The 27066-nt window shown below is 46.1% G+C and overlaps 1 protein-coding gene across 7 annotated transcripts; it reads right to left on the reverse strand.

The window, feature by feature from the left end:
* Positions 1-1356: 1356 nt before the first annotated feature.
* Positions 1357-26989, reverse strand: DHRS12 (dehydrogenase/reductase 12). Of its 7 annotated transcripts, none has more exons than XM_064176367.1 (10): positions 26314-26989; positions 25206-25339; positions 21958-22040; positions 15952-16044; positions 13712-13793; positions 8727-8788; positions 7411-7515; positions 6754-6844; positions 5357-5494; positions 1357-1611 (listed from the first exon to the last, which is right to left on the reverse strand). In XM_064176367.1, the coding sequence occupies exons 2-10, from the start codon at positions 25315-25317 to the stop codon at positions 1484-1486; spliced, it is 894 nt and encodes a 297-aa protein (XP_064032437.1). In that variant the 5' UTR covers positions 25318-25339; positions 26314-26989; the 3' UTR covers positions 1357-1483. The 7 variants fall into 7 exon arrangements, with proteins under 7 accessions (XP_064032437.1, XP_064032431.1, XP_064032444.1 ...); XM_064176361.1 differs by lacking the exon at positions 26314-26989 and adding an exon at positions 25817-25957; XM_064176374.1 differs by lacking the exon at positions 26314-26989 and adding an exon at positions 25476-25775.
* Positions 26990-27066: the final 77 nt, after the last annotated feature.

Below are 27066 nucleotides of genomic sequence, written 5' to 3' on the forward strand. Positions count from 1 at the left end.
TCCAAGTGACTGAAAAAAAATCAACCTGATCTCCAAACTTCAGTTTTCTTAAGCTGAAAATACTTAAGCAAAGGGGAAAGCAGATGGCCAAGTGCTTGCAATGACAGCACTGATGGCCCTTCTACCTGAAGAATAACAACCGGATAGTGGGCAGGTGCCTACTTTACATGAGTTCTCTTCTCCCCTTCATCACAGCCTTCAGCTACCAGTCACTAACAGAGCTCAAGAAAACTGTACTATACTCGTGTCCAGGTGTTTTGTCCTACCTAACTAGTCCACAGCCATAGGTAAAACAGTAGCGCAAATCTGCTTGGGTTCTGTAAGCAGTGTGTTATCAAACACATTCAGGTCAGGAGGAAATGTGCTACCACTGTTGCTTAGTCTTGCCTTTGCAGTACATCTAAAACATGCAAGATAAAATGAATCCCACCTGAATGTCTTACTCTGAGCTGACTGTCTTCATCATTGGTAGAAAGATGTTGGGATGTAGGTGTTAGTTCTTAAACTGGATCAAAGGCATCCTGTCTGGATGGCCTCTTTTCTCTCTGCTGGTTTGCAGTGAGAGTTCCAAAGAGAATCTCCGCAGGTCAGGTAAGATTATTTCCAGACACCGAGGATGGGATTCAACAGTTCCAGGCAAAATACAACCCCCTCATCAAGAGGTGATTTCTACTCTAAATCCTGTGCCCCTCAGTGTTCCCTTCCCCCTCTTAATCTACCCATAATGAGAAGGCAGCTTCCTTTGACCTTGCAGACGAATGGCAAGCACGGACGGCTTAGTGCACTTCATGCAGCCATTCCTTTGCTGGATCCAGCCCTGTCTAGGTGTGGTATGTGCCAAAATCTCCTACTTCATGGTGTCTTGCCATAGACACAATAATATTCAACTCTAGCTCTATAAACTAATGTGGAAGGCATGCTAAATTCTTCCTATCTAAACACCAGGAAGCAGATCCCTTCTGCATACCGGCACTGACTTACACAAACCAAAGGCTGCGAGGAATCCTTCCATTTAAACTAAGCAGGCAATGCAAGAGAGAGTTTCTACAGTCCAAGTGACAGTGAAGGAAGCCACCAAGCTGTCAAACAGAGTGTTAAATGTGGTTTAAAACATGTCCCGCCTCATTCCTGAAGCCCTTCACAACTGCAGATACACTCCTCTGCATTGCTCTGTGCCGGGCGCTGTGAGTGAGTTCTGGGTAACTTCACAGAGCCTCGGATTTTACTTTAGTACCCCTTGATTTTTCTTCCAGTTCAAAAGAACACAACCTTCCTGTGTCCTGAGACAGCAGGTGGATATTCACAACGGGAAAGACTCCTGGCAGCAGAAAAAAGCATGATGCAGGCACCACTCTCCCCCATGGTGAGAACACCTGAACACGATGTATTTTTAACATCCCCCTTCCTCCCTAGCAGCAGGCGCACCGCAGTGCTGTTACCGGGTAATTAGAAGCCTCGCGGTTACATTCTGGCAGCAGCAGCACTAAGTTCCTGGAGAAGTGGATTTGAACTTCTGGGAGAACTCCTCCAGCACCTCCATTAGCTTCTCCTCGTCCTCTGGTGGGCTGTGAGTGCTTGCCAGGGGCAAGTGTGTCCGGACTGGTTGCCTGTCTGGAAGGCAATGAAACCAAAAGGAAGTAAATCCTTGTGGGTGCACTAAGTACCTCTTCTAGCACAATGGAGGTTTTCCTGCTGTGCTCTGTACCGCCCCAGCATACCTCATGGTCCTGAGGCCAGGAAGCTTACCTTCCAGGTGCCTTCAGAAATTACTGCCAAGCAGAAAATAGTTTCATTTTTATTCTTGAACCAGAGAGACTGTCCTTTAGCACAGTATGACACAGACTGGGGTGTTGTGGAGGGCCAAAATAGGCCTAACACATCTCCTGGCTTGGCTGGGCATGATCCCATGATCCTCTACCCACTTTGCTGAAGTGGGGAGTTGCATGGGAAAGAAGACAAAGGGCCTGGAGCCACCAAGTCCACTCTGCAGTGGCAAACAGGGTGCACATACTTTTTTATGCATGGCCTATGCTTTCCCAGAGATGACTAGTTTTGGCAAAGTGCTGTTCCAATTGGCTAATCTGTGGCCAAATGGAGTCACCAGGCTCAGGCGACTGAGGGATATGGGCGAGGTAAAACAAGGTGCTCTGCCTCATTTTGCTTTGTGCTGCCACGCTGCTGCCATGCTCCAGACCAGCTTTGCTGCGTAGCAACAAGCTTTCATGCCTCAAGCTTGTCCACCTGGAAACTTTGCCATACCTTGTTTTACCAGGGAGAGGCACTAAGTGCCTCCAGGCTGTAGGCAAGAATTAGCCAGCAGCAAGACTTTGTGTCTGTCTGCACACCTGCAAATCCCTGTGCCAAGTCCATAGCCCCGGAAAGGATGCAGGCTGCCCAAGAAGGCACCAAGGCCAGGTCAGAGACCGTCTAACCCCCAGCACTCTGCCAGATCCCTTGGGAAAACTCCAAAAGCCTCCAATGGCTACCACACCACTGACAGAACCCCCTAGGTGTTTTGGGTACTTGTCTGGGCCTATAATCAGCCCCAGAAATCTGGAGATATTACTTTGTGAGTAACTACTCTAAAAAGCCTCTTTAAAGTTCTGACTTGGTGTCTGCTGCTGCAGCAGCAAGGACCCTCTCGAGCCCCCGTAGAGGGCAAGCCACTTTGCTAGCTTTCTTAGCTGTGCAAATTGCCTGTTTGCTCTGGCAAGGACCCACAGCCGTGCGTTCCAGCCCTGTCAGTAACTTTTCTGGTGAGATGTCATATTAATAAACAAGTTTCATAGTTGTTAATATTTTTTGCATGTATGATAAAAATTAATAAAAGTAATTAACCAATATCATAATAGTGGGGAGCAAGATCTAATCTGCAGCTAGGAACAGTATAAAGGAAGGCCTTACTGTGGGGCTACACTTGCTCACTGTCACAAGTGTAGACAAAGACCAGCAACTCGAGATTGTTGTTGCAGGCACAGGCTGCTTCTGCAGCATGAAGCAAGGTTTTTCCTTGCTTCCTGGGTAATGTTTCTAGCAGTACACAAACTCCCCAACTAAACTTTGTACTTTGGTTTCTTTTCAATCTTAAAATGCTTACTATCACCTTTAAAAATATTAAACAGAACTATTAATTCCAAAGGAACTTTAGTTAGTTGCTCAGCTGCTGCAAGCAACACGTATCCATAAAGATGACTGACCTAATTTGCCCTGCTTTGCTTTTGCTTTGCCTGTTTTATAAACCTTGTCCTTCTTGCTAACTCTGTGTAAACATGGCTGCATCGACAGCCATTCTAAGCGATTTCCCCCCCCCCAAAACACAGTATCTAGAGCCTCAGAACCTTATGACAATGATCTCAGATGCCTATGAAGCAGCTGCCAGAGCACTGCTGCAGCGCTGGTAGTCTATTAAATAAAGTCCAACTTCTGCAGTGGCCAGCTGGGACTGAGAGAACAAACTGTTGCAACACTGCTCAGCAGATTTCTCTGAAAACCTATCAGGCTGCAGCCAGGCTTCCCAGGGGAGCAGAGATGTTTGTTCTTCTAAGAGCAAATGTTGTAACTGGCTGCACACACCACATAACCTCTGCTCACGGAAAAACGTGGAGAGAGAAACATGCAAAGGAACATTCCCTTCTCCATCACTGAATATGAACTGTAATGCTTCCAGTAGCCTGGAACTACGTGCAAAAGCCAGGTTCAGCATCATGGAGAAGATGATTCTAGTTTTTGGAGAGCAGGACTCTGTCAAACGCTTCTTCTTCTGGCAGCTGTAGAGAACTGTATGTACTTGTGCTTGTTGTACAAGCTGTGTTCTCACTTCCCATTTTTTTCCTCAGGAAAAAGAAAATAATTCTGGCTTTGGTTCGCACTGAATGTGAGCAGAATAAAAGAGAACAGAGGAAATGGAGGGAAGGTATGCAGGAAATGGCTGCCTAGGACTGCAAGATCAGGATCGGTGTTAAAGGGCTTCAAGAAGGCCCATATTAATCTGTAGGAGAGAGAAATAACTGTTCACTAAAGCTGAGGGTAGGCAAAAGCCAAAGGTAAGAGCTTGGTGGAATCTAGAGAAAGGAAAAACTGAGCAGAAGGAAATAGGATCAGAAGAAGGTGTTAGGAGTATGAAAAGGGCAAAGCCTGGTTCTACAGACTGAGGGGGTTGGGGCTGTTCAGCCCGGAGAACAGAAGGCTCATGAGAGACCTATAGCTACATTTCAGTATCTGAAGGAAGGCTGGGGAAGTTTAGAAGGCATTGTAGAGATAGGACAAGGGGCAACGGTTTGAAACTGGAACAGGGTAGATTTAAGTTGGGCATTAGGAATAAGTTCTTTACACTGAGAGTGGTAAAATACTGGAACAGGTTGCCTAGGGATGTGGTTGAGGCCCCACCCTGAAAACATTCCAGATCAGACTTGATGTGGCCCTGGGCAGCCTGATCTAGTTGGAGGTGTCCCAGCTCCCTGCAGGGGGGTTGGACAAGATGACCTTTGAGGATCCCTTCCAACCTGATACAAGCTGTAAATCCATAAAGAAGACAGACCATCTGGGATGCAGAGTTTCTGCATGCACCACGTGAAGACATGAAAAAGGCCTCATTAAGTATCTGTCAATCAACCCTGTATGACTTTCTGGGAGGGGACAGAAGGGACCATAGTCAACACGTTAGCCACAGAAGTCTGAACTTCCTCTGCCTAGAAACTCTGTGCCACACCCAACAAATGAACTGGGCTTCTGTAAACAATTACCCTGTAAGCAATTTCTCCTTCTGGGCTGACCTGCATCACCACTAAGACATCAATGCCTCCAGCTGCTCCTACTAAGATGCCTGTCATTTGTCTGGGAGCCTCTGCCCTAACTTTCTATTTTCTGTGCTCACAGTGCCAAAAATGCCACTCTGCTCAAGCCTCTGCTCAGCATTAGAAAAAGGGGGAGCTGACAGTGCCAACCAGCACAGAACTGTAGGAAGAGCCTCTCAAAGAAAAGCCAACTCCCAGTGCTCTCTGAGATGGATACTAGTTTTCCAGAACCATAAAAGATGCTGTTTGACTGCTGTGATTCACCTTCCCTTGGCACAGTCCTGCATACAGCCATTTTCCTTCTAAACCCCCCCCCAGTCCTCCCTAAAGAAGCGCTTTGAAGTCTCTATCAGCTACATTAGAGGACAAAACCGGGAACAATTCTCTAGTTGCACAATGCTCACTTGAACCTTCAGCCGAGGAACGACTTTGAGAAACACTTTATCCTTTGAACAAGGGCTGCCGGCAGCAGCCTTCACCTTCTTCCAGACCAGATGAGGATCAAAGAGTTCAGACAGCTTAGGGATCACTGCTGCTACACAAGGTGAGACACTGCCACTTACCTTGGAAAAACAAGCCACTGGGTAACTTTGTTGCTTCAGAGGACACTGCCAACCACACCACGGTATCAGCTCCCTGGGCCTCTGTGCGCAGGCTGTTCTTCATCTTCTCGTAGAAATCGGGCATCGACGATCTCACAGCTAGAGAAAGCAGAGCAATGGGATGACAACCTGCCAAGTTTGACTGGAAACAAAAGGAGCAGTTTGAATTGCCACTCTGTGTACGGGAGAAAGAGAAGGCATCTTGGAGTCTGTGGAAGTATTTCCCCATAACTAGGAGGAGGATGACTTGTGGTGGAATGCTGCTAAAGTGCCAGGTGATCCACCGATTGTTTTCTTAGGCCAGACTACAGTGACAAAACCAGTAGGAGCTGAAAACAGGATCAGCAAGAGGCTTCTGAGGCTGCTCCACTCCAAACGGCAAAGAAGCAGGACATGCCGGGAACAGAAATACCCAACCTGATACCATTCTAATCAGGCTTTTAGCTCCTGTTTGATCACCAGTTTTAGCATTACATCAAAAAACCCTATGGTTAACAGTACCTAAATCAACAAGAGCATTCACGTTCAAATGCAGTTTGCTTTTTATTTTACCAGCAGGTGGTGATTGAAAGCCCAACCCATGCAGCTGTTTGTTTTTTGGGCTGAAGAGTCCTTGAACTTAAAGGTGGGCAAACTTTATGGTATATTGGGTTTGAAACCCACAAGGGATGTGCGAAAATAAATACAACTTAAAGAAAGAGAAATGCTACAATGTTGAGTTGACAAGGGCAGTTTATAGGCATAAAGCAGACAGGGTAAATGCTTCTGTCATCAGAAGCAAATCTGGGAAACTGCCTTCCTAGAAAAGATGTGGGGATCAGATTGCTAGTCTGCATCCCAGGCTGGAAACAGTATGGAATGCGGCATGCATACTGGATGACTGATGCTGGCCTGCCTGCTGAGACACCAGCACTCTAGAACAGCTGCAGCTCAGACAAGGGCTGTCTGGCCAAACACGCTGCTTCTTGATGGCAGTAAACGTTAGAGGAAGAGCAGAGGAGCACGGTGGTGCACGTTCCACTTTCCTTTATGTCCCTGCAAATTCCCAGTGCCTACATGTTGGTATGTGGAGAGGCAGAAGCTCCACTACAAATGTAACTTCAAGGTTAGCTTAAAGCACTATGGCTCCGCTGGGCAGGGCTGGAACCCTTCATTGCCCATTATTATTCTCTGGGCATACACAGATAGCAAACGCTGTGCAGAACACAGCTACCACGGGGTACAAAACTACTTCAAGCACCAATTTGGAGCCAAGAAATCATTGCACCAGCTGGAGAAAGATACCAAAAAGCTTCTATTCTCTTTGCTTTTAGACTAATCCTGAAAAGAAGATAAAGTCAGAGTTAAGCAGGTGTTACCTGGAGTGTCTGCCCAGCCAGGGTGCATAACAGAGAAGTGGATGTTTCTGTGAGCTTTTGCCCACTGTTGTGTCAAGACAACTTGCTGTCTCTAGGACAGAACAAAAAGAGTTAGACTAGCAACAAGTTCAGTAGCCTGTCCACCAAGTTAGTTCCCTGGGAGATAAACTACACCAAATATGCTGTAAATACCAGGGCAATTGTAAACAGGAGAACTACAGCCTTGCTCATCTTACTGGATCCATTGGGTAATTTTGTCAGAGACCAGCATGGTCACTGCAATCCACATCCTGGCCACAAGCTTAATTTTGAAGTGGTTACACTGCTTTTACTGACCACAATTACACGCTATGAACTGTAGGTAAGATCTAAGCAGGCAGGAAAGGTTGGTTAGCTAAAGATACTTTTCCCCCTTGAGACTTATATCAAATCCTATGCAAGTCTAGCCATGCCCTCTGTGGTAAATGGGATGGGTTCCCCAGTGCCTGCCATCATACTTCTGAAGACAATGGCTTGTGCATCTCTGAAGCAGTCTGTTGCAACGAGAAAGCAACAGTGAGCAACAGGCTTTGAGCAAAGCATTCTGCAAAGCAGAGGGCATCAGCTGTGTAGTCGCAGGGAAGTGCTGGGCTTTGCTCTGGAGGCTGGGGAGCGTACCTTGTTCTGTGCATACACCATAGTCCCATCAAACGTCCCACTTGCCGACTGCAGGTCCCATACGTTCAGTTTTTGGACGAGCATGCCCCCGGAAGAGACAGTTATCTGCAATCAAATGGATCACAAGCAAGCCAATGAAAAACAAAGGGAAGACAAATCCAGGAACTGCCCACAGGCGCACCCGTGCATGGCATGTGGTCTGCAGGACCTATCTGAACATCTCTAAGGGGCAGGATTCCTCTGCATGCTCTCTGAACTGTTTCTGCTCACTTGTGGAGCATACCTGGAGAGGAGGTGGAAGAAAAAAAAATGAAGTCATTTTCACTCAAAGTGATGTTGCCTCCTTCAGGAAACTTTGTGCTTCTTCCTTCGGAAAAGTAACCAGGAGAAAGGAAACAGCAGAATAGAATCAGAATGCTCTGAGCCGGAAGGGACCTCCGAAGGTCATCTAGATCAACCCCTGCTGCAGTCAGCAGGGACATCCTCAACTAGATCAGGTTGCCCAGAGCCCTGTCAGGCCTTACTTTGAATATCTCCAGGGATGGGGCCCCAAGCACATTCCTGGGCAAACTGTTCCAGCATTCCACTGCCCCCATAGTAAAGAACTTGTTCCTAACATTCAGTCTGTATTTGCTCCTCGTCCTATTACTACAGGCCCTTGCAAACAGTGTCTCTCCATCTTTTTTGTAGGCCCCCATTCAGGTACTGGAAGGTCTGTGTTAGGTCTCCCTGGAACCTCCTCTTCTCCAGGCTGAACAACGCCAGCTCCCTCAGTCTGTCCTCATAGCAGAGGAGCCCCAACCCCCTGATCATTTTCACGGCCCTCCTCTGGACCCACTCCACCAGATCCATATCCTTCCTGTATTGAGGGCTCCAGACCCTAGCACTATTTGTAGTCTATATGTTCAGCATTTCTAGAGGGTAATTAGAAAACAAGAGACTGTACAAAACAAGAGAGTTTCATGAAAACCAAAATCTGCTGTCATCTTTTACACCAAGATCTCTAAGGTTCTTTTAAGCCTGTATTCCTGTTACAGGTATTTTGCTCTGTGCTGCAGGAGATACCTTGCTCCAGGGAAATTGGAAGGGGAAGCTTCCAAAGCAAGTGCTTTACTCTGATTTCCAGAGAAAGGTTGAGAGTAGCAGGCAGGAGCTTTGCCTTGGAGAAGCAGGTTGCTGTTAGCAAAATCCAAGAGAATTCTAGAGATGCTTCCAGCATAGTAACTAATGCTGCACTGCTAGCACAAAGAAACGCTGTCACAAGCCTGAAGGCAAGAATAGCAAAACATCACTTTTCAACAGCACTGCAGACTCACCACTCTGGCATCAGCTGCTTTTTCCAGGAGGGGCAGCAGGGCAGTTGTCAAAATGTATGTACCTAAAAGATAGGCAAGCACCAACATTAACTTTTCTTTTACAAACAGCTCTCCTCTTTACCTACCCTCTATAACAAACACTTCTGAAACTTGATCTGAATTTAATGGCAGGTTTGGAGTTCTGCCGCTGCTGTTCTGTTTTTCCTGCAAATGCCAACTCAACTGCTGCATGCTTATCAAAAGGCACAGCAGTTATTTTACAGACTTCTTTCCTCACTCTGTTCAGCACTCTGAAGCAAAATGGCTCAGGTATGCACTTCGCTGGGGGCGATGCTAGCGAAGACTCAGGGAACGCATTTCCCCTCTACGCCTGACACACAGACACATGTCTATGCCTCGCCGTGAACAACAGAAGGAAACAACTTCACACTTGCATTTCTTATGTCATTGCATACACACTTAAGACTCATGCATTTTTGCCTTCTCCCTGTGAAATCACTTGCAGAACACTGACACTTTTGATGTGCGTTGCACACACAACCCACCTCTTGAATCCTCAGCATGACTATTGAAGAGGATGAGGAACCCTCTGGGGGGAAAGAAAATACTAATGTTGCATGCCTAAGGCTGAGCTAAGAATACTTGGAAGAACTTGACTGTGTCCTTCCCCACTTGAATCGAGCTCATTCAGCATAGGCTGGTACACACCACACAAACATATTCCATTTCAGCTGTTACCAGGACCAAAAAAGTTTGTTATTCACAACATTGTTCAACAGCTAAGGTGCTGGCATCAGACACACCTAGCGACGTTTCACCCACCCAAGTGCAAAACAGACGTTTCTCTTTCTCCATGTCTCTTCAGAGCTATTGTTTTTTCTTCCCTTTAAACTGTATTTTAAAAATCCTGCTCAGTTCAAAACTAATCTCTCCCCATTTAGTCTAGCCCCATTTAGTCTCTAACCTCATTTAGTCTAGCATTTCTGTGCCAAGCACAACACTTCTCTCGCGTCTCTTCACACATGGCTCTAGTTCAACAATTTTATGTCAGTGACAGATGTATTTCTCCCATGAGCTACCGAGGCCACATTTCTCACTAGATGTGAAGACTTCAGCATGTGTCTTCGCAGCCTCTCTTCCACAGAGGCAAGAGATCACACAGCTAAAATACAGCATGTTTATGAACAGGCTACCAAAATAAAGTGCTCGGCGAACAAAGTGTTTGGTCTGCCTAAGGGCCACAGCAGCCCTCGTTTACTCTTTGTGATCAGAGGGAGGGCAAATGCACAGCAGATGAGTACATGCAGCCTGTCTTAAGCAGAAAATGCAAGCAGAGGCAGTTGCCAGTGAGTAAGGAGAGCCTGTACGTCTGCCCCGGTAGAACCATGGAGACTGAACGATGACATCATTAGGAGGAGAACAGCGGCTGATTGTCATGGGTGACTGCTGGGAGGTTAAACAAATAAACAAATAAGTCACTTCAGTACAAGCAGAGAGTCTGGTTTAAAATCTGATTCATTATGGATTCTTCAAATGCAAAGTAACATCACGTCTTGGCTAAACAAGCTGGTTCCCTAAAGGCAGAGCTGCGATGCACCAGCTAAGACTATGCTTGATTTTACTGTCCCACAGATTAATTTACTCTTTTAAGGGGCTTCACATTGACTTGCTACTTCTAAAGATAAGCAAGGATGAATGCATTAACACTGCCTCATTAACAACTGAGTTTTGTTTTGTTTTCCAGCTGGAGAAACGTTCAATGCCAAAAATCCTGCTTAAAGCAACTTCAGCTTGTCAGAAGTTTATGCTCTTACTTAAAACCACAAACTAACTGCAAAACCAGTGTCTCCTCTCTTCCTGAATGTGCTAGTTTGAAGCAGGGTAGAATGTTTTGGTGAGAAGAACTAGATCATAGGCTGTGAAAGGAAAACAATGGTGATGTCTACTGCCCTCAGAGCCTTGCTGAAGAAGAAATGAAAACATTAGATAACACTCTCGCCCTTTTGTCTCACTTTCTGGCTGGGCTGCTGACTGAGCAACATCTCTCTAACACACCTTCCACTCACCTTTGCTTCTTAACCTCTTGGCTGAACCTCTATTCTTCTTTAGGACTGGGGTAAGGTTGAGAGGGGTGGGGGAAGGTGAGGGGTGGTTGAGATCCCCTCCTGGGAACTCAGTTTTCTGGTAGGGGAGTTGTGTTTCTGTATCACCTTTTACCTTGTATATTTCTGTCTATAACTGTATATGCTGTAAATATCTGCTTGTGTATTGTGCTAGCTGTAAATAAATAGCTTCATTTATATTCCCAGAGCCTGGCTGAGTCTAGTCTGGGTACCTTCTAAAGTGTGGGGGGGCGGGGAACACCCAAACCATCACACTGAAGTTTATTAACAATTCAGTAAATCCCACAGAGCCAGAGCATTCCATCTTTTTGCCCCACAAAACCACTTGTTCATGTGCTTCACGACGGAGTGCAAAAAGAGCAGTTTTGATCCCAGCTTCCTATGGTAAGTACTAATATCTCTAAATACAGACAGACACAACACAGCAAGCATTAAGACTAAAGTGTTTCATTCCTGCCACTGCTAAGCATTTCACTAACTATTGTCCCTGTTTGACAGTGTTTCAACATAAACTCCTCAGTACTTTAAAAAACACCATCTACTTGGATAGTGCAAATCCTTCATTGCATGAGCTGGCCCGCCCAGCAAAACAGAAAACAGCCTGGGCAAGAGGTCATACCTCAAACACTGTGTTCAGTTTTGGGCCCTTCAGTACAGGAAGGATACTTGAGTTGCTGGGGTGTGCCCAGAGAAGGGCTGGTGAAGTGTCTAGAGAGCAAGTCTTAGGCTGAGTGGCTGAGGGAACTGAGACTGTTTAGTACGGAGAAGAGAGGGCTGAGGGGAGCCTTCACTGCGCTCTGTAACTACCTGAAAGGAGCTTGTTGAAAGGGCTTGTTGAGAGGGCTTTAAACTAGAATGGAAGGGGGAGGGGGCTAAACATGACAGCACTAGAGATAAATCCAAGGAAATTGAGGATGGTAGGCTAGAGATATGGCAAACAGCATTGCTAAGTCTTGCAGGAAGGTAGCTCTGCACGTTCTTGCAATAGTAAGTTCACTGTGGAGTCACAACATAATCAAAGTGAAACTATTCCCATGCCAGGAAGAGAAGTCTGTATATGACACACAGTTCTTCTCCACAGAAAGCTACAGAAGTTTCTGTGCCAGAATATGAAACTAAGCAAAACACACAATAACCCAGACAGAAAACAAACGCTACGAAGGCAGTTTTCCAAAATGCTGGTGTTCTCACTCAGCACCAGCCTGTAAAATCTGGAAGACTCCTCAGGATTCCCGTGTTCAGCTTTGGAAATCAACAGGGTATCACATATAACAACAATACATGAACAGATACTCCTATCTGCTTTACATATTGAAAGTGACCCCAAAAATCTGTTCTTCAAAATTGATTTCTAAAGAAAATTATGGTTTCATCAGAAGTAATATTGTAAAGCCACTACCTGTTTATAGCATCTAATTAATTGATGATGCCAATTATTGCAGACCCAAGTGTCTTGGTGGCTTCTAGAACAGTTTTTCTTGATGTTCTATCTGGCAATTAGTGGCAAGCTGATGGTGAGGTTTTTAATCTGCTAACATTCAGATAAGGGCAGGCAGCCAGCACCACACTCAGTGAAGTTTTCCATCTGCCCGAGCTTTGCAGTATTACTAGGAACAGTGCTATTTCAACTGTGAAAAAAGTAGGGACTAAAAAAAAAACACCAACCACATTTTACTTGTACAGATTTCAATGGCTCATTCATCTGGTAAAAGTCAGTTACATTGTCTTGCTTTTCTTGTGGCCGAGTCTTAAAAAAAATCAAAAAATAAACTGACGTTCTTCCTTGACCTGGTTTTCTTTTCAAGCTTTCAATTTAGGCAGTTTCAAGTAAGAGACATCTCCAAGTCTGTTTCCCAAGTAGAATATCAGGAATGAAGATTTTAATACTGCATCTGAAGGTCAGTTCCACCACACAGGCAACAACTGAGAGCCTATGGGAAGAGCTAATGAATGCCAAAGACAAAACAGAGGTTTGTTTCCCTTGAATCGCAAAGCTCAGCTCAGTCAGCATTCCCTCGTGTCCTGGGAACCTAGGCTTCAGTGCAGGTAGCTGACTAGCAATTATACTGAACCCCATTCTTCCAGAGAGCACCCCTCATCCAAAAGACTCAGAGCTCCCTAGAAAGAAAAATGGGTATCATAGTCTCCTTTTTCACAGGTAAGGAGGCTGTCTTGCCAGAGATCAGGCACCGAGCTTGTGGCAGACAGAGCTGGTAGCCAGTAGTTCAGGACAGTCCTCCAATTTGAAACACCAGCTAGATACGGCTAGGGAAGAGAATGGCAAATATGCACACAGGTTAGGCAATCTGCCATAGATGGCCTTTACCACGGCAGAGAGGCATCTTACTTTCTCTAGCCCCACCTGGTACAGAAAGTAAATGTATATGGCTGTATTATTAAAACATGAGCACACAGTAGACTGAAACGATGCATGCTAGAAGCATCACATTTATTTCCCAGTGTGCTTTAGCCTATGTGAGACATTTGAATGTCTTTAAGTACCTGAATCTGACCCAAGCTCTAACCAAGCCAGAGCAGGACACTTACTACAGAGTACCATTAGCAGCACAGCTTAGAAAACAGTTTCCTGGCAAATTTCAGACTCAATTTAATTAAATCTTCTCTGTCTGTCCACTGCTGCTAAGATAAAGGCAGTGACATGAGAGCAACTGAAAAAATGAAAAACTACACTCAAAAACGTTAAAAGCTGCAATATTTCCTCTTTTCCTTTTCTGCTTTGCCCCTGGCACAGCAGTGGTATGACCTCTCTGAGCGGGAACACACATCTCATGAACCCAGCTATAAAAACACACTGCTGTAATCAAAATCAGTGTATTTCAGAAGGGAGCCTTCCATACTCACCCAGAGTGTTTGTTGCAAAGTTTTTTTCAAGCCCATCTTCAGTTAATTCTCTGTTATTCACCATGCAGCCTGCATTGTTGATCTGTAAGACAACTCACAGAAATATCCAGGTTGGAAAAGACCCTCAGGATCACCATGTCCAACCAATATCCTCACTCTACAAAGTTCATGCTAAAGCATACCCCCAAGCACCATGTCCAAATGACCTCTGAACACATCCAGGATTGGTGACTCAACCACCTCCTGGGCAGCTCATTCCAGTGCCTGACCACTCTCACTGGCAAAAAAGTTTTCCCAATATTTAGCCTAAACCTACCCAGTCACAGCTTGAGGCCATTCCCTCTTGCTCTATCACTAATTACCTGTGAGAAGAGGTGAGAATCTCTCCACCATGTCCTTTCAGGTAGCTGTAGACAGTGATGAGGTCTCCCCTCGGTCTCCTCTTTTTCAAACTAAACAGCCCCAGCTTCTTCAGACTCATAAGATTTATTCTCCAGGCCCTTCAACAGCTTCACTGAACTCATCTGCACCTCCTCCACATCCCTCTTGTAACGCAGTGCCAAAAAGGGAACACAGTGCTAGAGGTGCTCACCAGAACACAGTATGAGGGTTTACTCCTCTAAACAAAGATCATCTCCACAAACGTCTACAAACAAAACCAGTATACAAGCAACCCACATTACTCTGTTGTTTCCTGACCCTGCAATAGGAGGCCACAATCTGTTTTAAGAAGCCATGCTATTCCAAGTCACATGACTCTGCCACTGACCATGCAGCTTTCTCACAAAAGAAGGATTTTCAGAAGTGGCTCACCAGATGTATTACACAAACAAACATCTTCGTGCCTTACTCCCTGGTTTTAAACACCTCTCAAGAAAAGTAACATGCAAGGTGTAGAACAGGTATTAGATCATGAATACATGGTATGAATTAGTTAGAACAATGTGAGAGACCACACTGACCCCACATCATCCACACGATGCGGTGATGCGTCCTGTTGTGGGAAAATCCACTATGGGAAGCTGTGTGACACACAGTAGAACACCCCACAGGAACTCCCATCCTCACTAGAGTTAAATAATTAGCTTCAAATCTGGCAGACTATCCAGGGCAGCAGGTTGCTGTATCCTAGCTAGCTCTGATAAGAGCAGAGTTAACCAGCAGAGGTGCTTTATGCTGCCTTGGGATGCCAGCTTTTCTCTCTGCCTGACTCTCCTGCACAGACACCCTGCCTGACTCGCATTGCTCAAACAGGGCTGCTCCCCACAGTACAGATGCACTGCAAGGTAAAACCTTATGAAGAGTCAGAAGCTTGCAAGCTGTGTGCAGCTAGCATATTCCTGGGCACTTCCTTCTGTGCCTTAGCTTCCAGAGAAAGCTTGAGCTTTTCTTCCCCACTTTGAAAAGAGATTTGCCCTTACACGCCTCCCTGCTCATTCACTGTCACTCCCCAGAGGATGTTCTCCCATTTTTCATAGAATACCAGGTGGAAGGGACCTCAAGGATCATCTAGTCCAACCTTTCAGGGTAAGAATATAGTTTAAATAAGATGACCCAGCACCCTGTCAAGCTGGGCCTTGAAACTGTCTAAGGTAGGGGAATCCACCAGCTCCCTTGGAAGTTTATTCTAATGCCTAGTAGTTTGAAAGGTGATTTTTTTTTCTGGCATTCAGTGGGAATCTCCCCAGTAGCAACTTGCATCCATTACTCCTTGTCTTTTACATGTGACCCTTGTGAAAATGAAGCCTCCCTCCTCCTGCTGGCTGCCTTTTCTGTCAGAATTTCCTCATCTAGTAAACAACACCAAAACAGCTACTTCTAAGTGCCCCAACTTTAGTACAGCCCCCAGAGCTAGGTTTCACTGTCAAATAAAGGACAGTACTGAGCCCCTTACCAGTCATGACATTTAACTGTTTCCTCTCTTTCTGGCTCTGCTTTAGATTGCTCTAAAGAGACTTCCCAAAAAAGTTTAAGCTTGAAGAGGAGCAAAGTTTTTGGTAATAAAAGTCAAGCAGAAACTGTATGCTAAGTAGCTTAAGAGATACAAGCTAAAAAACGACTGCATTCCTCTCTTTGCAACCTGTCTCTGTGTGTGGGCTGAGAATGGGCATGAGCAACCAGACTGTAGTGATCACCACCAAAATCAAGCAGAGAACTGTAACAGCTACACTGCCTGTGGGACAAGCTCATAGGCCACGCACTACAACAGACAGACACAGGACTTTGGCATGCAAACTTACCAGCACGTTTAATTTATGTTCATTTCTGAACTTTTCAGCAAACTTCCAGATTTCCTTGGGATCAGATATATCCAAAACATGCAAGAAAATATTCTACAGTGAAAAAAAAATACAGGAAAGTTACAGTCAATAGGGACAGCAAAGAAACCCTGCTTACTGCTCAGACCTCTCTAGGTGAAAAGGTATTTAGGTATGATGGAAATGAAACATATTAGCTCCAGAACACAACTAAAACACTTCAGTTAGCACAAGCAACTGGGAAATCTAATTCAAGACCTTAAAACATACTTAGTCACTCGACTGTGTTGCTTCTGAGAATAACTTTTTAATGCCAGATGCATGAAAAGAGAGCTCTACTTAGATAAATGTGTGACAGAAAGACTGGCACAGCAGAGAACTAAAGAAGCAAAACAATAATGCAAAGCTTGCAAAACTTGTTTAAACAAGTCATACAGCAGCTTCCTCTTTAGCTGAAAGCAACTTTCCAAAGCAGCGCTCAAGGTCAGTGTCAGAGAGTAATTTAGGCTGGAAGGGACCTCTTTAGAGGCTGCTTGGTACCACCACTATCTTAAGGCAGGTAACTGAGATTCCACTAAAAAAATTAATAGATCATCTTTGCACTGTTGATTGCTACTGTCATCCACCAGCTCAAACCACATCTCTCCAAACTGGCTACAAGAATACTACAGCAGATCATGTAAAAAGCCTTGGCAAAGTTAAGGGAAAGGGGCAAGCACTGCTCTCCTCTTGTCTGTAGGTAAGGTCAGGCCATGTTTGCTCTTAATAAATCCCTGTTGTTTTTCTTCTCCATTATCTTCCCGTCTTTCATGGCCTCCATGAAGATTTGCTCCATAGTCTTCCTGGAGAGCAAGGTGAAGCTAACCAACCTGTAGGGTTCCCCAAATCCTGCTTGTCATTTTTGAAGATGAGTGGTTTGCCTTTTTGTAAGTAGCAGAAAGCACCTCCTGCTTTGAGGAGGTTTCTCTTGAAGATCAACCAATTTCTCCTAGGCCATGGCTATCTCCCATGGCATCCTGCTAACCAGGTGCACAACAAAAGAGAATCTGCTTCCCCAAACCCAAATGTCATACTATCTATCCTTCTTGTCTGACTTGATCTTAAAGTCCACTATCTCATGGCCACTTCCACCAAGGCAACTATTCAAGACTGCTATTTACTAGCAGGTGCAGCAGAGATCACTCCTAGCTGGCTTGCCCAACACTCAAAAAAAGCAGTTGTCCTCGACGACCTTCAGAAATCTCGTGGATTATGCCAGCAGGAACCATGGTGGCTCAGCTGCTCTGTGTGTACCAGGATCTGTGACCAAGGGGCTTCGCTAGACCTCTGGGAAGGGCCCCATCTACCTTCTCTACTTCATCAGACACTCTGCAGCAGACACTGTGATGACATCCACCTTGCTCTGTGCCTACCTGTAAGGTCTCAGCTGACTCATTACCCATTTCAGTACAATGGATTCAAGCCACTCCTTTGCATAAAGCACAACTCCTCCTTCCTGTCCTCCTGACTTGCATTTCTAAAAGGGCCTCTACACACTCATTCCAGCACTGCAGTCCTGCTAACCACACCTGCCTAGCCCCAGTGAGATCACAGCTCTGCAGCCAGGCGTGGACTCCTGTTTCCTTTGTTGTGTGTGTTCATGTGCAGGCGTCTCAGATGGGCTTCCAGTCACGCTGCTTTCACGTGACAACTGTGAAAGCCTCCTCTGTTTTGCTGCCCTGTAGACAAACTCCATGTCCCTGTGACTCCACTATTCTTCTGGTCTTGGTCACTATTTCCCACTGAAAACATAATACCCTCTTCACCATCTTAGCAAACCTCCTGGCAAAGACATATTTGCTCTACTTTGTCACTCCTGCTAGCAATGCTCACTTCTCAGAGAAGGCGAAAGAGATCAAAGAGGCCAAAGACAAAGTGACAAAGGCCAAAGTGACACCAGCTGCACGTTCAGATGTTGACCTGCACGATGGGTATGCTACTGCCCTTTCCTTTTACTGGAAGGATTTAGGAAGGCAATACTTGGACCTTCATGCCCTTCACCCTTTGTGAGCACTTTACATGAACTCAGGGTCACTACTCACAATGTCATGGGTGCTCACCTGGTTGGGTAACAAGAGGTACTAGTCCAAGGTCCAGATGAGCCTCAGCAGACTCTCCACAACACCCTGGATCTGCCTCTCCAGCAAGTGACCAACCTCTCAAGATATCAAGCTAAGACTGCGGATGGGCACCTCCGTTCCCCACAGAGGGCAGCCTCCAGCCATTATCAACCAGTACTTCTTCCCAGAGCAGTAATGGTTCAGGCTTATCTGTTTCAAATAGCTCCCCTGACAGAGCTTTCTCTCCCTTAGCTGTTACCATGGCACTACATCTACCCTATAAATGCACACCCGCAGGCAGAGGAGTCGTCTCCCTTCTGTTGCCAGCAGTCACAAGCTTCCATTACACACTCCCCATCTTTGAAGTCTATGCACCACTTATTCAAACATAGCTTTCAGACGTCTCTCCTTTCGTGCACTGTGGGGTTTGTGCTCTTGTACTCCCTGCAAGGACACCGTCAATCTCCTCTTCCTATGCCCAGAAGCTGTGCAGACAGATCACCTCCTGTCATTGCTTCATTTGGCAGCCCAGCACCTTGACCGCAGCAGATCTCAACAGATGAGGCCACCACCATGCTCTGTCCCAGGCTGAGGGAAGAGTACCAGTCACTGCTTGCAGCCCGGTGTCTGCCACACCGTTGCTCCACAGCACTGTCTGCAGCAGCCTCCCACGAGCCAGGCACACTCACTGCCAACCACGGCGGGACTGTATGCTTTCACAGAATCATGGAATAGAATCAACCAGGTTGGAAGAGACCTCCAAGATCATCCAGTCCAACCCATCCCCCAGCCCTAGCCAGTCAACTAGACCACAGCACTAAGTGCCTCATCCAGGCTTCCAGTGCACCGAGGCACCTCTCCAGACATCTAAGAGCACCGGGTGCCTTCTGCACCCCTTCCACAGTAACTGCTCCAAAGCCCTTGTAGCCATCCCATGTCACAACAATGTTTTGACATACTACAACCATGAATGTGGATGTCATCGAATACAGAAGAAAAACAAAAAGAAAAGAAAAACAACATAGAACAAAGTCATAATAGCTGCAATTTTCTAAACCACTAAAGCTAGAAATCTTTCCCCTCTCCAAAACATCAAAAACCTCTTACTGTTTGTTCCAGACATGTGTTCCACCTCGTACAAGTACAGTGGCATTTATCAGCATACAAAAGGCATGTCAACTCCTACTCTTCTCCTGGATAGCACTTAGTCTCAAAGACCTGCCTCACAAAGTGCATCCTAGGGAAAGGCAGTTTTAAAACAGTTATGCAGAGGAGACTTTCTCATGCAAAACAACAAATAATCGTTAAAGTGTACCCTCTCTTTCCAAGTTCTTTCTTTAAATACTCACTACAAAAGGGAAGGAGACAAGTGAAGAAGCTGAGACAATTACAAGGCATTACTCCCTGCCTATAATTCTGCTTCCCTGAAGATAGATGAAAAACAACGCACGACTTTCTCTCTAGGCATTGGATTTTGGCTCCTTAGTTGGCTTAGGCCAGAATTAATTTTTTTCATCACCATAGCACTCACTTTTGACCAGTAACTTGACACTGCTCTGGTGTTTCCAACTGGATACCCCTCTAAAAGCATTCTACTTTTAAAGCTACTACTATTATCCACAGGTACAAAATAGCTGAAGTCTTTTGGGCAGATGTTCAATGTTACAAGTGACTTCAGAGACTGAAAAATGTCTACATCAACACTTATATGCTGAGGACTCTCACACTGCCTCAGAAAAAGGGCTCAGAGGCCTGCTCCTTATACAAATCTCAACAGTAGCAAGACCATCTTCAAAGTGAGACCAAATATCCATTACTGATTTACAGCTGTTAATCAGCAGAAATTCCCAGTTTCCAGGTCTAGGCAGAGACACCTGCAAAATAACTGCATTTCAGCACTGCACTCTGGTGTGTGTTGCTGTGAATAAGAACATAAAAACCTCTGGCATATACTACAACAGGATCCCCCAACAGATATCAAGAAGAGCAAATTAAGTCTGGATACAGCTTGACAAGTTGCAGATAAAGCATTTTATTATCTCCCTGGATTCCTTCTGAATGCCTACTTATAAAGAAGGATGTTCTCGTGGACTCCTTATTAAAGTGACTCTTCCCAGTGTGCAGTCTTATGTCCCACAGGGCATCTTGTACAGCTCATCTAATGCTGCTTTCTACACGAGTGCTCTGTCCCCAGGGTCACAAACAAGTTCTGCAGTGCCCTCAAACTCTTTCATGGCTACAGAAACTACAGGTTTGCAGACTACCAAAAAGCATGAGTGCAGTAACTGCTGCTTTTAAAAGAAGAATGCTATTTGCCTCAAGTTTTTTTCTTCCTACAAACAACAGAAAGCAGAACATGAAGGAACCTTCAGAGGTCAAACTCACCCCTCCTCCCAGGCTGCCTGACCGCAGTTAGAAAAGGAGGTAACAGATAATCACCAGTCTTACTATAGCCATGGGATTGCGCAGTTAGAGACAGCTGGAAAGACAGTATTTCTACATAAGGACTGATCTAACTCACTCCATTAACAAAGTGAAGTGCAATGCTGGTTGTGTCACACCAGGGAGCTGGAACCAAAGAGCAGAAATTCAGTCAATATGGTATCTCCAACCATAAAAAGTCCTCAGAACTTTTGATCTACATTAAAAACTTTCACTGGAAACAAAATACTACATTCAAGAGCCAGATCATTATCTTAAAAGAAGATAGCTCTCTAACTTAGACAGGCAGTTAAGCCACATAGAACCACTCATTCACTCCCCTTCCAATGGGACAGGGGAGAGAGCTGAAATGGCAAAAAGAGATAAAACTTGTGGGTTGAATTTAGTAAGTGAAGCAGGGCTACGTGTGCCAACAAAACAAAGTAAGGAACTAATTTGCCACTTCCCACTGTTAGGCAGGTGTTTAGCAGTCCCCAGGAAAGCATAGCTTCACCCCATGCAACAATGATTTGGAAAGCCAAACACCATAACTGCGAATGTCATCCTTCCTTCCTCCTTCCCCCAGTTTTTATTGCTGAGCACAACATCATATGGTATAGGACGGCCCTTTGGTTACCTGCTGTCAGTTGTTCCACTGTCTTCCCTTCCCAGCTTCTTGTGCAGGCCTAGCCTGCTCACTGGTAAAGCAGCATGAGAACCAGAAATGGCCTTGATGCTGTCTGAGCACTGTTCAGCAATAATTAAAGTGGGTTGTCAACACTGTTTTAGTCAAAATCCAAACCACATCATCACAGGAGCTTCTATGGAGAAAATTAACTCTATCCCAGCCAAAACAAATAGATCAAGAGAGAAAGACAATGGCTGCACTCCTCCATAAATGCACTCTCCTAAATAAACAGGAAAAACAACAGTGACAGCTACAGAGGTATACTGTAGAGTGATCTATGCAAGAGAAGGGAAGAGGTAGGCAAGAGAACTTATAAGAAACAGAGATGTAAAGTACGTAGAGCATGGAGCTAGGACCATACAGGACTTCACAGAGCAGCCAACCTTAGCAAATCAAGACTACATCACTCATACAAAACCCCTTCAACTTCAGTGCTGTAAACTCACAAATGTTCTTGCAAGAGTGTTGCAATGCATTGACTTTTAATACCCTCAGCCACACAGATAGGTACAGTAAGTAGGACATCACAAAAACCACCACCACCAAACATTAAATAAAGCAGTATGCTGATGGTGAGGTCCTTAATCACCAAAACCATCACCTAGCAAAAATCAGATCACTTCAAATCATAGGGACGATAACCTAGTAGATGCTTCCAAGTCCACATGAAATGCTACTAAAACCACAACAACTAAATGACAAAATATTAGACTGTTCATATTAAAGGCTTCGGAGGCCTTGAGCTCTAAGAGTAAACACAAGACTGAAGAAACAACTGACCTGATTGCCCGTTTCGGTCACTATCTCTCCTCTGGCGACCTCAGCCCGCTCCTTATTCCGGCAAACCAGATGAACCGTGCCCCCTGGCGGAGAGCGACAAGAAGCACAGCTAGTCATTTATTAGCAACTCCAGGGCAGCCATCAGCTAGGAGGGAGGGCCAGGGAGGTCCGGCTCGGGGGTAGCTTCTGATACAATCCAAACACAACTAGAACCCCTTTGTGATTGCATTCTGGTTTGTAGGAAGTCTATAGCCTGCCAGTAGCAGCGGCAACAGTGATCAGAATCTTACCAATACATCACAGGAGCTTCCCAGCAGGCAGAATGTTTGTGAGCTGTGCGGAGCCAACAGTCTTGCTTCTCTGCTGAGAAGTGGTTCTGCTGGTGCAGATGAAGCTCAGATCTGTGGAGCCCTCAGGGCTCCCGGGACACTTGCTGATGAGCTGGAAACCGGCAGCTGGTTACAGCCATAGAACCCCATAGCAGTCCCAGGATCACCAGACTTGGGCTACTCTCAGGAGCAAATTCCCCCAAAAGACACCAACCCAGCGTACTGGACACACCAAGAATCCTAACGAGGCTTGCCAAAACACTGACTTAAAGGTCCTTCAAATGAAAGGTTTAAGACACAAAGGATAGACACAATAAGAAAGCAGAAAGATTTCTGCTTGGCTCTGGTGGCTATGAAGGCAGGCAGGATGGACAAGGTGTGACGCTCTAACAGGGTCCTCACACAAAGCTGCATGTATGGAAAAGGTCACTGCACTGTCTGCTTAAGCCATCTTCTGTCAAGTCTGCACACCATGTTTAGCATTGATGAAACACCAGAACTACACTGGGAGCCATCTGCATTGTAAATGCTTCTTTCAGCACGTGCTTTAAAAAGTTCAGTAAAGAGATTCAACAGTATAAATGACCAGAATAAAATCCAGCCATCAGAGTTCTTCTCAGCAGTGGGAGATATGGCAAGGACCATGGCCACAAAACACATTTTAGGAGGTGCAAATCAGGCGTTAAGAAAAAGATTTTTTTTTGCTATTTTTTTTTCTAATTAGATAAGGGTGACCAAGAGGATGCATCATTTCCATCCTTCTGAGTTCCAGGATCCAGCAAGTCAAAGCAATGTCTGGTTCAATCTAGTGTTGGCAACAGTCTTGCTTCAAGTGGGATGCTATTCAAGGTAACTCCTAAGCATCTCTTCCAAACCAACCCTTCTAGGAAAAGAATATGCAGGGCAAGCCTCCTCTCAAAGGCCTGGATACTTATCATGAACTCACAGCCTCAGAAGAGGACTGAAGTACAGGTAGACATAATTCTGTTTTATCTTTGTGTTTTGCATTCTCTGATCTTCACACAAAGTATGTTCATCTCAGTCACAGGAGCACCTGAACTCTTCAATCCAGCTATTGTGTTTTATTTCTTTATCTAGAGGTGTTTAGGGATCCCTACCATCCCACCACCACAAGGAGGCTTAAGCAATGCAATCTCAAAGGATAATAGAAACAATAGTGCCAGGTTGCTCCTCTAGAACCCATAACCCCAACACAAGACACCAAGTCTACCCTAGAGACAGAGGAGTCACACACTGCACAGTCCAGTCTGCAAGAAAGGTTTTTCCACAGAGCATCACTACAGCAAAGGCACTTGGCACACAGCTGATACAGGGAACAAGCCTCAAGGTTCCTCTGAAATCTTTTCCACTGCCCTGCCCGAGTTGGCTGGGTTGCTTTTACCAAGTGCACAACTGCAGGCAGCAGTGGGAGACTCATGATCTGGGTTAATCGTAGAGGTGACACTAAGTGATGTCTCATCTTCAGCTTCTGTTATGCATATACAATGCATGGAAGGGACCACATGCAGACAGGCACTATCACATCGGGATCAAAACGAAACAGTCTTCGCTCCAGAGAGAACAGATACAATGAGTGAGAGAAAAGACAATGAGAAGGGGCAGTGTCCAGTACTTGCCTCTTTGGCCATTCTCATTGTGACTGCTGGCTTCAACTGCAAAGGAGAGCTTTAATTACAGCTCTCAAGGTATTTAAAGATGTATATGTGCAGATGTTTAAGGAGCTCTTCCCAAAAAGCGCAAGTAGTGTGCGCATGTACAAATTAAACATAGAAGCTGCTGGAATGCAGGAACATTCTCATAGCCTGGAATGTGTAAAACATTCCATGAAAGCAGAAGTGGATTTTAAGTGCTTTGAATACAAAGTTTTTTCTTGTTGTTAAGGACAGAGGGAAGTTTTGGCATGGCCTATGGGCTAGGAAAGAGATTCAAAGATATTTTCCATGGTAAAAATTGAAATGATTGTATTCTCGAACAAGCAGCCTGATCCCAAGGCTGTTCTTTGGAATCTGAATATTAGACATGGTGACCAAATTCTACACAGATCTAGTCAGCCTGACAAGCTGCAAAACCTGGCAAACATCCATTATGAGAAAACCAGCCACAAGACAAAACTGGGCCTACATAAAGCTGACATACATAATGGCAGTAGAGGGAACCTGAAATCAGTGGCACTGATGGGAATCTTGAAACCAAAGGCTCTTTGATGTTAATGTTTAATTAATTTAAGCAAGTTGTTTCTTAAGATAGTTATGAAACCTAAGCAGGCAATGCCTCAGGCTCCTCCCTTTCATTCCGTACGCCAAAACTTGTATCACTCTTGCACAACAGGAATTTGTCAACTCTGAAAGGGATTAGGGTTATCCTTCAACAGTAGCTAGTTCCAGTTCATACCATCTCCTGACTGCCACGGAGTAACAAGAAGTTACTAAGCTCAAGTACAACTACGTTGCTCCTTTTGTACTCTCATCTCTCACAGCAAAACCAATTGTTTTCTCTCATCATATGACGAAAGTTATCATATGAGAAAATGGTATGATGATCGACCATTGGCTTGAAATGACACCTTCTTCAAACCAGCTCAAATGCAACCATCCTGCCGCCTTAGACCCTGTTCCATGACCAGCATCCTTAGATGCCTCTAACACTGGCAGTTTCGGTAAATACACATTGGAAGACTACTTTGCAGATCTTCTCCACTAATTTAATTTCATTATTCCCGTTTTAACACCACTGATCATGCTTAAACCTCTAACTCACACTACCAACCCTGTAAAATAATACTTTTGACTCCCCATCCCAAGAAGCTGTGTCTCTGTGTTTGTGCTGGAAGGCCGAACTTGCTTCCTTCCATCCTCTCTGTAACAGTCCCCCAGGGCTCCTCTTTCCAGCCTGGCTCACCTCTCCTCGCTATCTCTTTGGCTGTGGCCTTCCCAATGCCACTGTTGGCACCAGTGACCAGAAAGGATCGTCCAGCCACATTCACCTCCACGTCGTCTGGATTGAAGCGCATGGATGCAGACTCGTAGCCGCACCTGTGCAAAGCGGAGACGCCTGTGAGAAACTAGAAGACAGTACTTTCAAAAAGCACAGGGGGGAACTGAAAAGCACTCTGCACTCACAGCTCAGCACACGCTGAACACTTCATCTCTACCCCGCTGCTCTTCGCACCTGCAGGCCAGGCCACGCAGTGTGGGTGACACCGCGGGCGGCGGTGCGGCAGCTCAAGGCCTTCTCCTGCCGCTAGCCGCTCACCACCAACTTCCGACCCTCGGGCGCTGGATCCGATGCGGCCCGAGAGCGGGCGCCCGAGCGGGCCCAGGCAGCGCCACCAAGCAGCTCTAAACGACAGGGCGTTAACTCGTTCGCCCTGGCTGGGATCTTCGACTACAACTGCAACAGCACCCCGAAAGGGTTAAGCGCCCGCGGACGCGGAGAAACGCCCTCAGCCGCACCGCCGTCCCGCCGCGCCGCACCGCACCGCACAGCCCAGGGGCAGCCGCCACCCGTACCTCGTGTACTCCCGCAGCCCCTTCACGAACCACACGGTGTTGCGGTACCAGGACATGACGCCGCTGCCGCCGCTGCCGCCGCTGCCCCAGCAGTGCTGGCCCGCCTCTGCCCTTACATAAGGTGCCCGGTCCGGCCCTGCCCGCCCGCGCGTCGGTGAGGGCCGAGGAGCGGCCCCGCCCTGCTGCGCCCGCCACCACCGCGCCCGCCACCAGCGCCACCGCCGCTGCTGGTGCTGGTGGGCGCACGAAGGGGAGAGCGGTGCGAGGGAGGGCGATGCGTGCTTTGGAGGGGGGTGTGCGCCTTTCCTCGTTCTCAGCCGCTCCGGGGTGTTGTTTTCTTTTCCATTCACCCCCTTGTGCTGCTCCTAGGCGCTCGATCTGGGTGTCTCTAGCCAGCCAGGCGGTTTGGGGAGTACTGCAGGTTGACCCTACGGAGCGGGAGGCTGCTGTGCCTGCTGAAGGTGGTGGTAGAGGGAAAAAGGAAGGAAGCAGTGTACCTGCTCACGACAGAGGCTGCCCTCAACTAAGCTAGGACTGGAAATGAGGTGTCCTGTGTTGGGAATGCGGAGCTGTGCTACAGGACCTGGGCCTGCATCTTCTGCCCTTGAAAGCCGTTTGCAGAAGCAGTGTTGTGCCAGATCAAGTCGCATCCTATGGAGCAAACACACCCATGAAGTTCCTTGGCTTGTACTAGCTGGGTAAAGCATACCAGAGGTGAAAAGCGACTACTGCAGCAGGGAGAGTCAAAGCAACATTTAAACTTTGTTTTCAGTTCCTCTGTTCTGTGCCTTGGAGCTGAGGAGGGTAAGAGGATAACGTGAAGGTGCACATCTGAACAACCCATATTAGCCATGAGGAAACTGTCATTATAAATAGGGGTTGAAGTATGCTAAATGACTTAGAAAGTTCAGTGTGCAATTTAGATAAACTAGTGTGTTTTCTATGGTATGCAGGGCCGCAGGCAGAGAAGCTACTTGAGAACCCCATCTGAGTTTTCAAGAGCTTAAGTTACCTGCTTTCGATAGGAGCAACGAGGAGAAATGGCAATACCCTTTTTTGACTGTGTACAACATCCTGATACTTCTTTTACTCTACATCTCTTTGGTCTGCAAAGGCCTCCTCCTACAGTCGTCCAGTTTCTTTGCGTGTTTTGCATTAGGCTCACACAGAAGGTGTTTCCCACCGTGAAGTTAAAGCTTCTGGACTCAGTGCTGTCCCCTTGTACCAGGTACTATGTGTGTAAGAAGAGT

This window comes from Pogoniulus pusillus, chromosome 3 (assembly GCF_015220805.1).
Source record: "Pogoniulus pusillus isolate bPogPus1 chromosome 3, bPogPus1.pri, whole genome shotgun sequence".
NCBI classification, from domain to species: Eukaryota; Metazoa; Chordata; class Aves; order Piciformes; family Lybiidae; genus Pogoniulus; species Pogoniulus pusillus.

Bases quoted from the DNA above. Each gene is read 5' to 3' on its own strand.
- DHRS12 (XM_064176361.1), bottom strand. From the start codon at position 25,872: ATGTCCTGGTACCGCAACACCGTGTGGTTCGTGAAGGGGCTGCGGGAG. The intron at 7,516-8,726 runs GTGAGTCTGCAG...ATTTGATTGCAG, and splicing joins AAGCAGCTGATGCCAGAGTG to ATAACTGTCTCTTCCGGGGG. The intron at 1,612-5,356 runs GTAAGTGGCAGT...ATTGCCTTCCAG, and splicing joins CAGTGGCTTGTTTTTCCAAG to ACAGGCAACCAGTCCGGACA.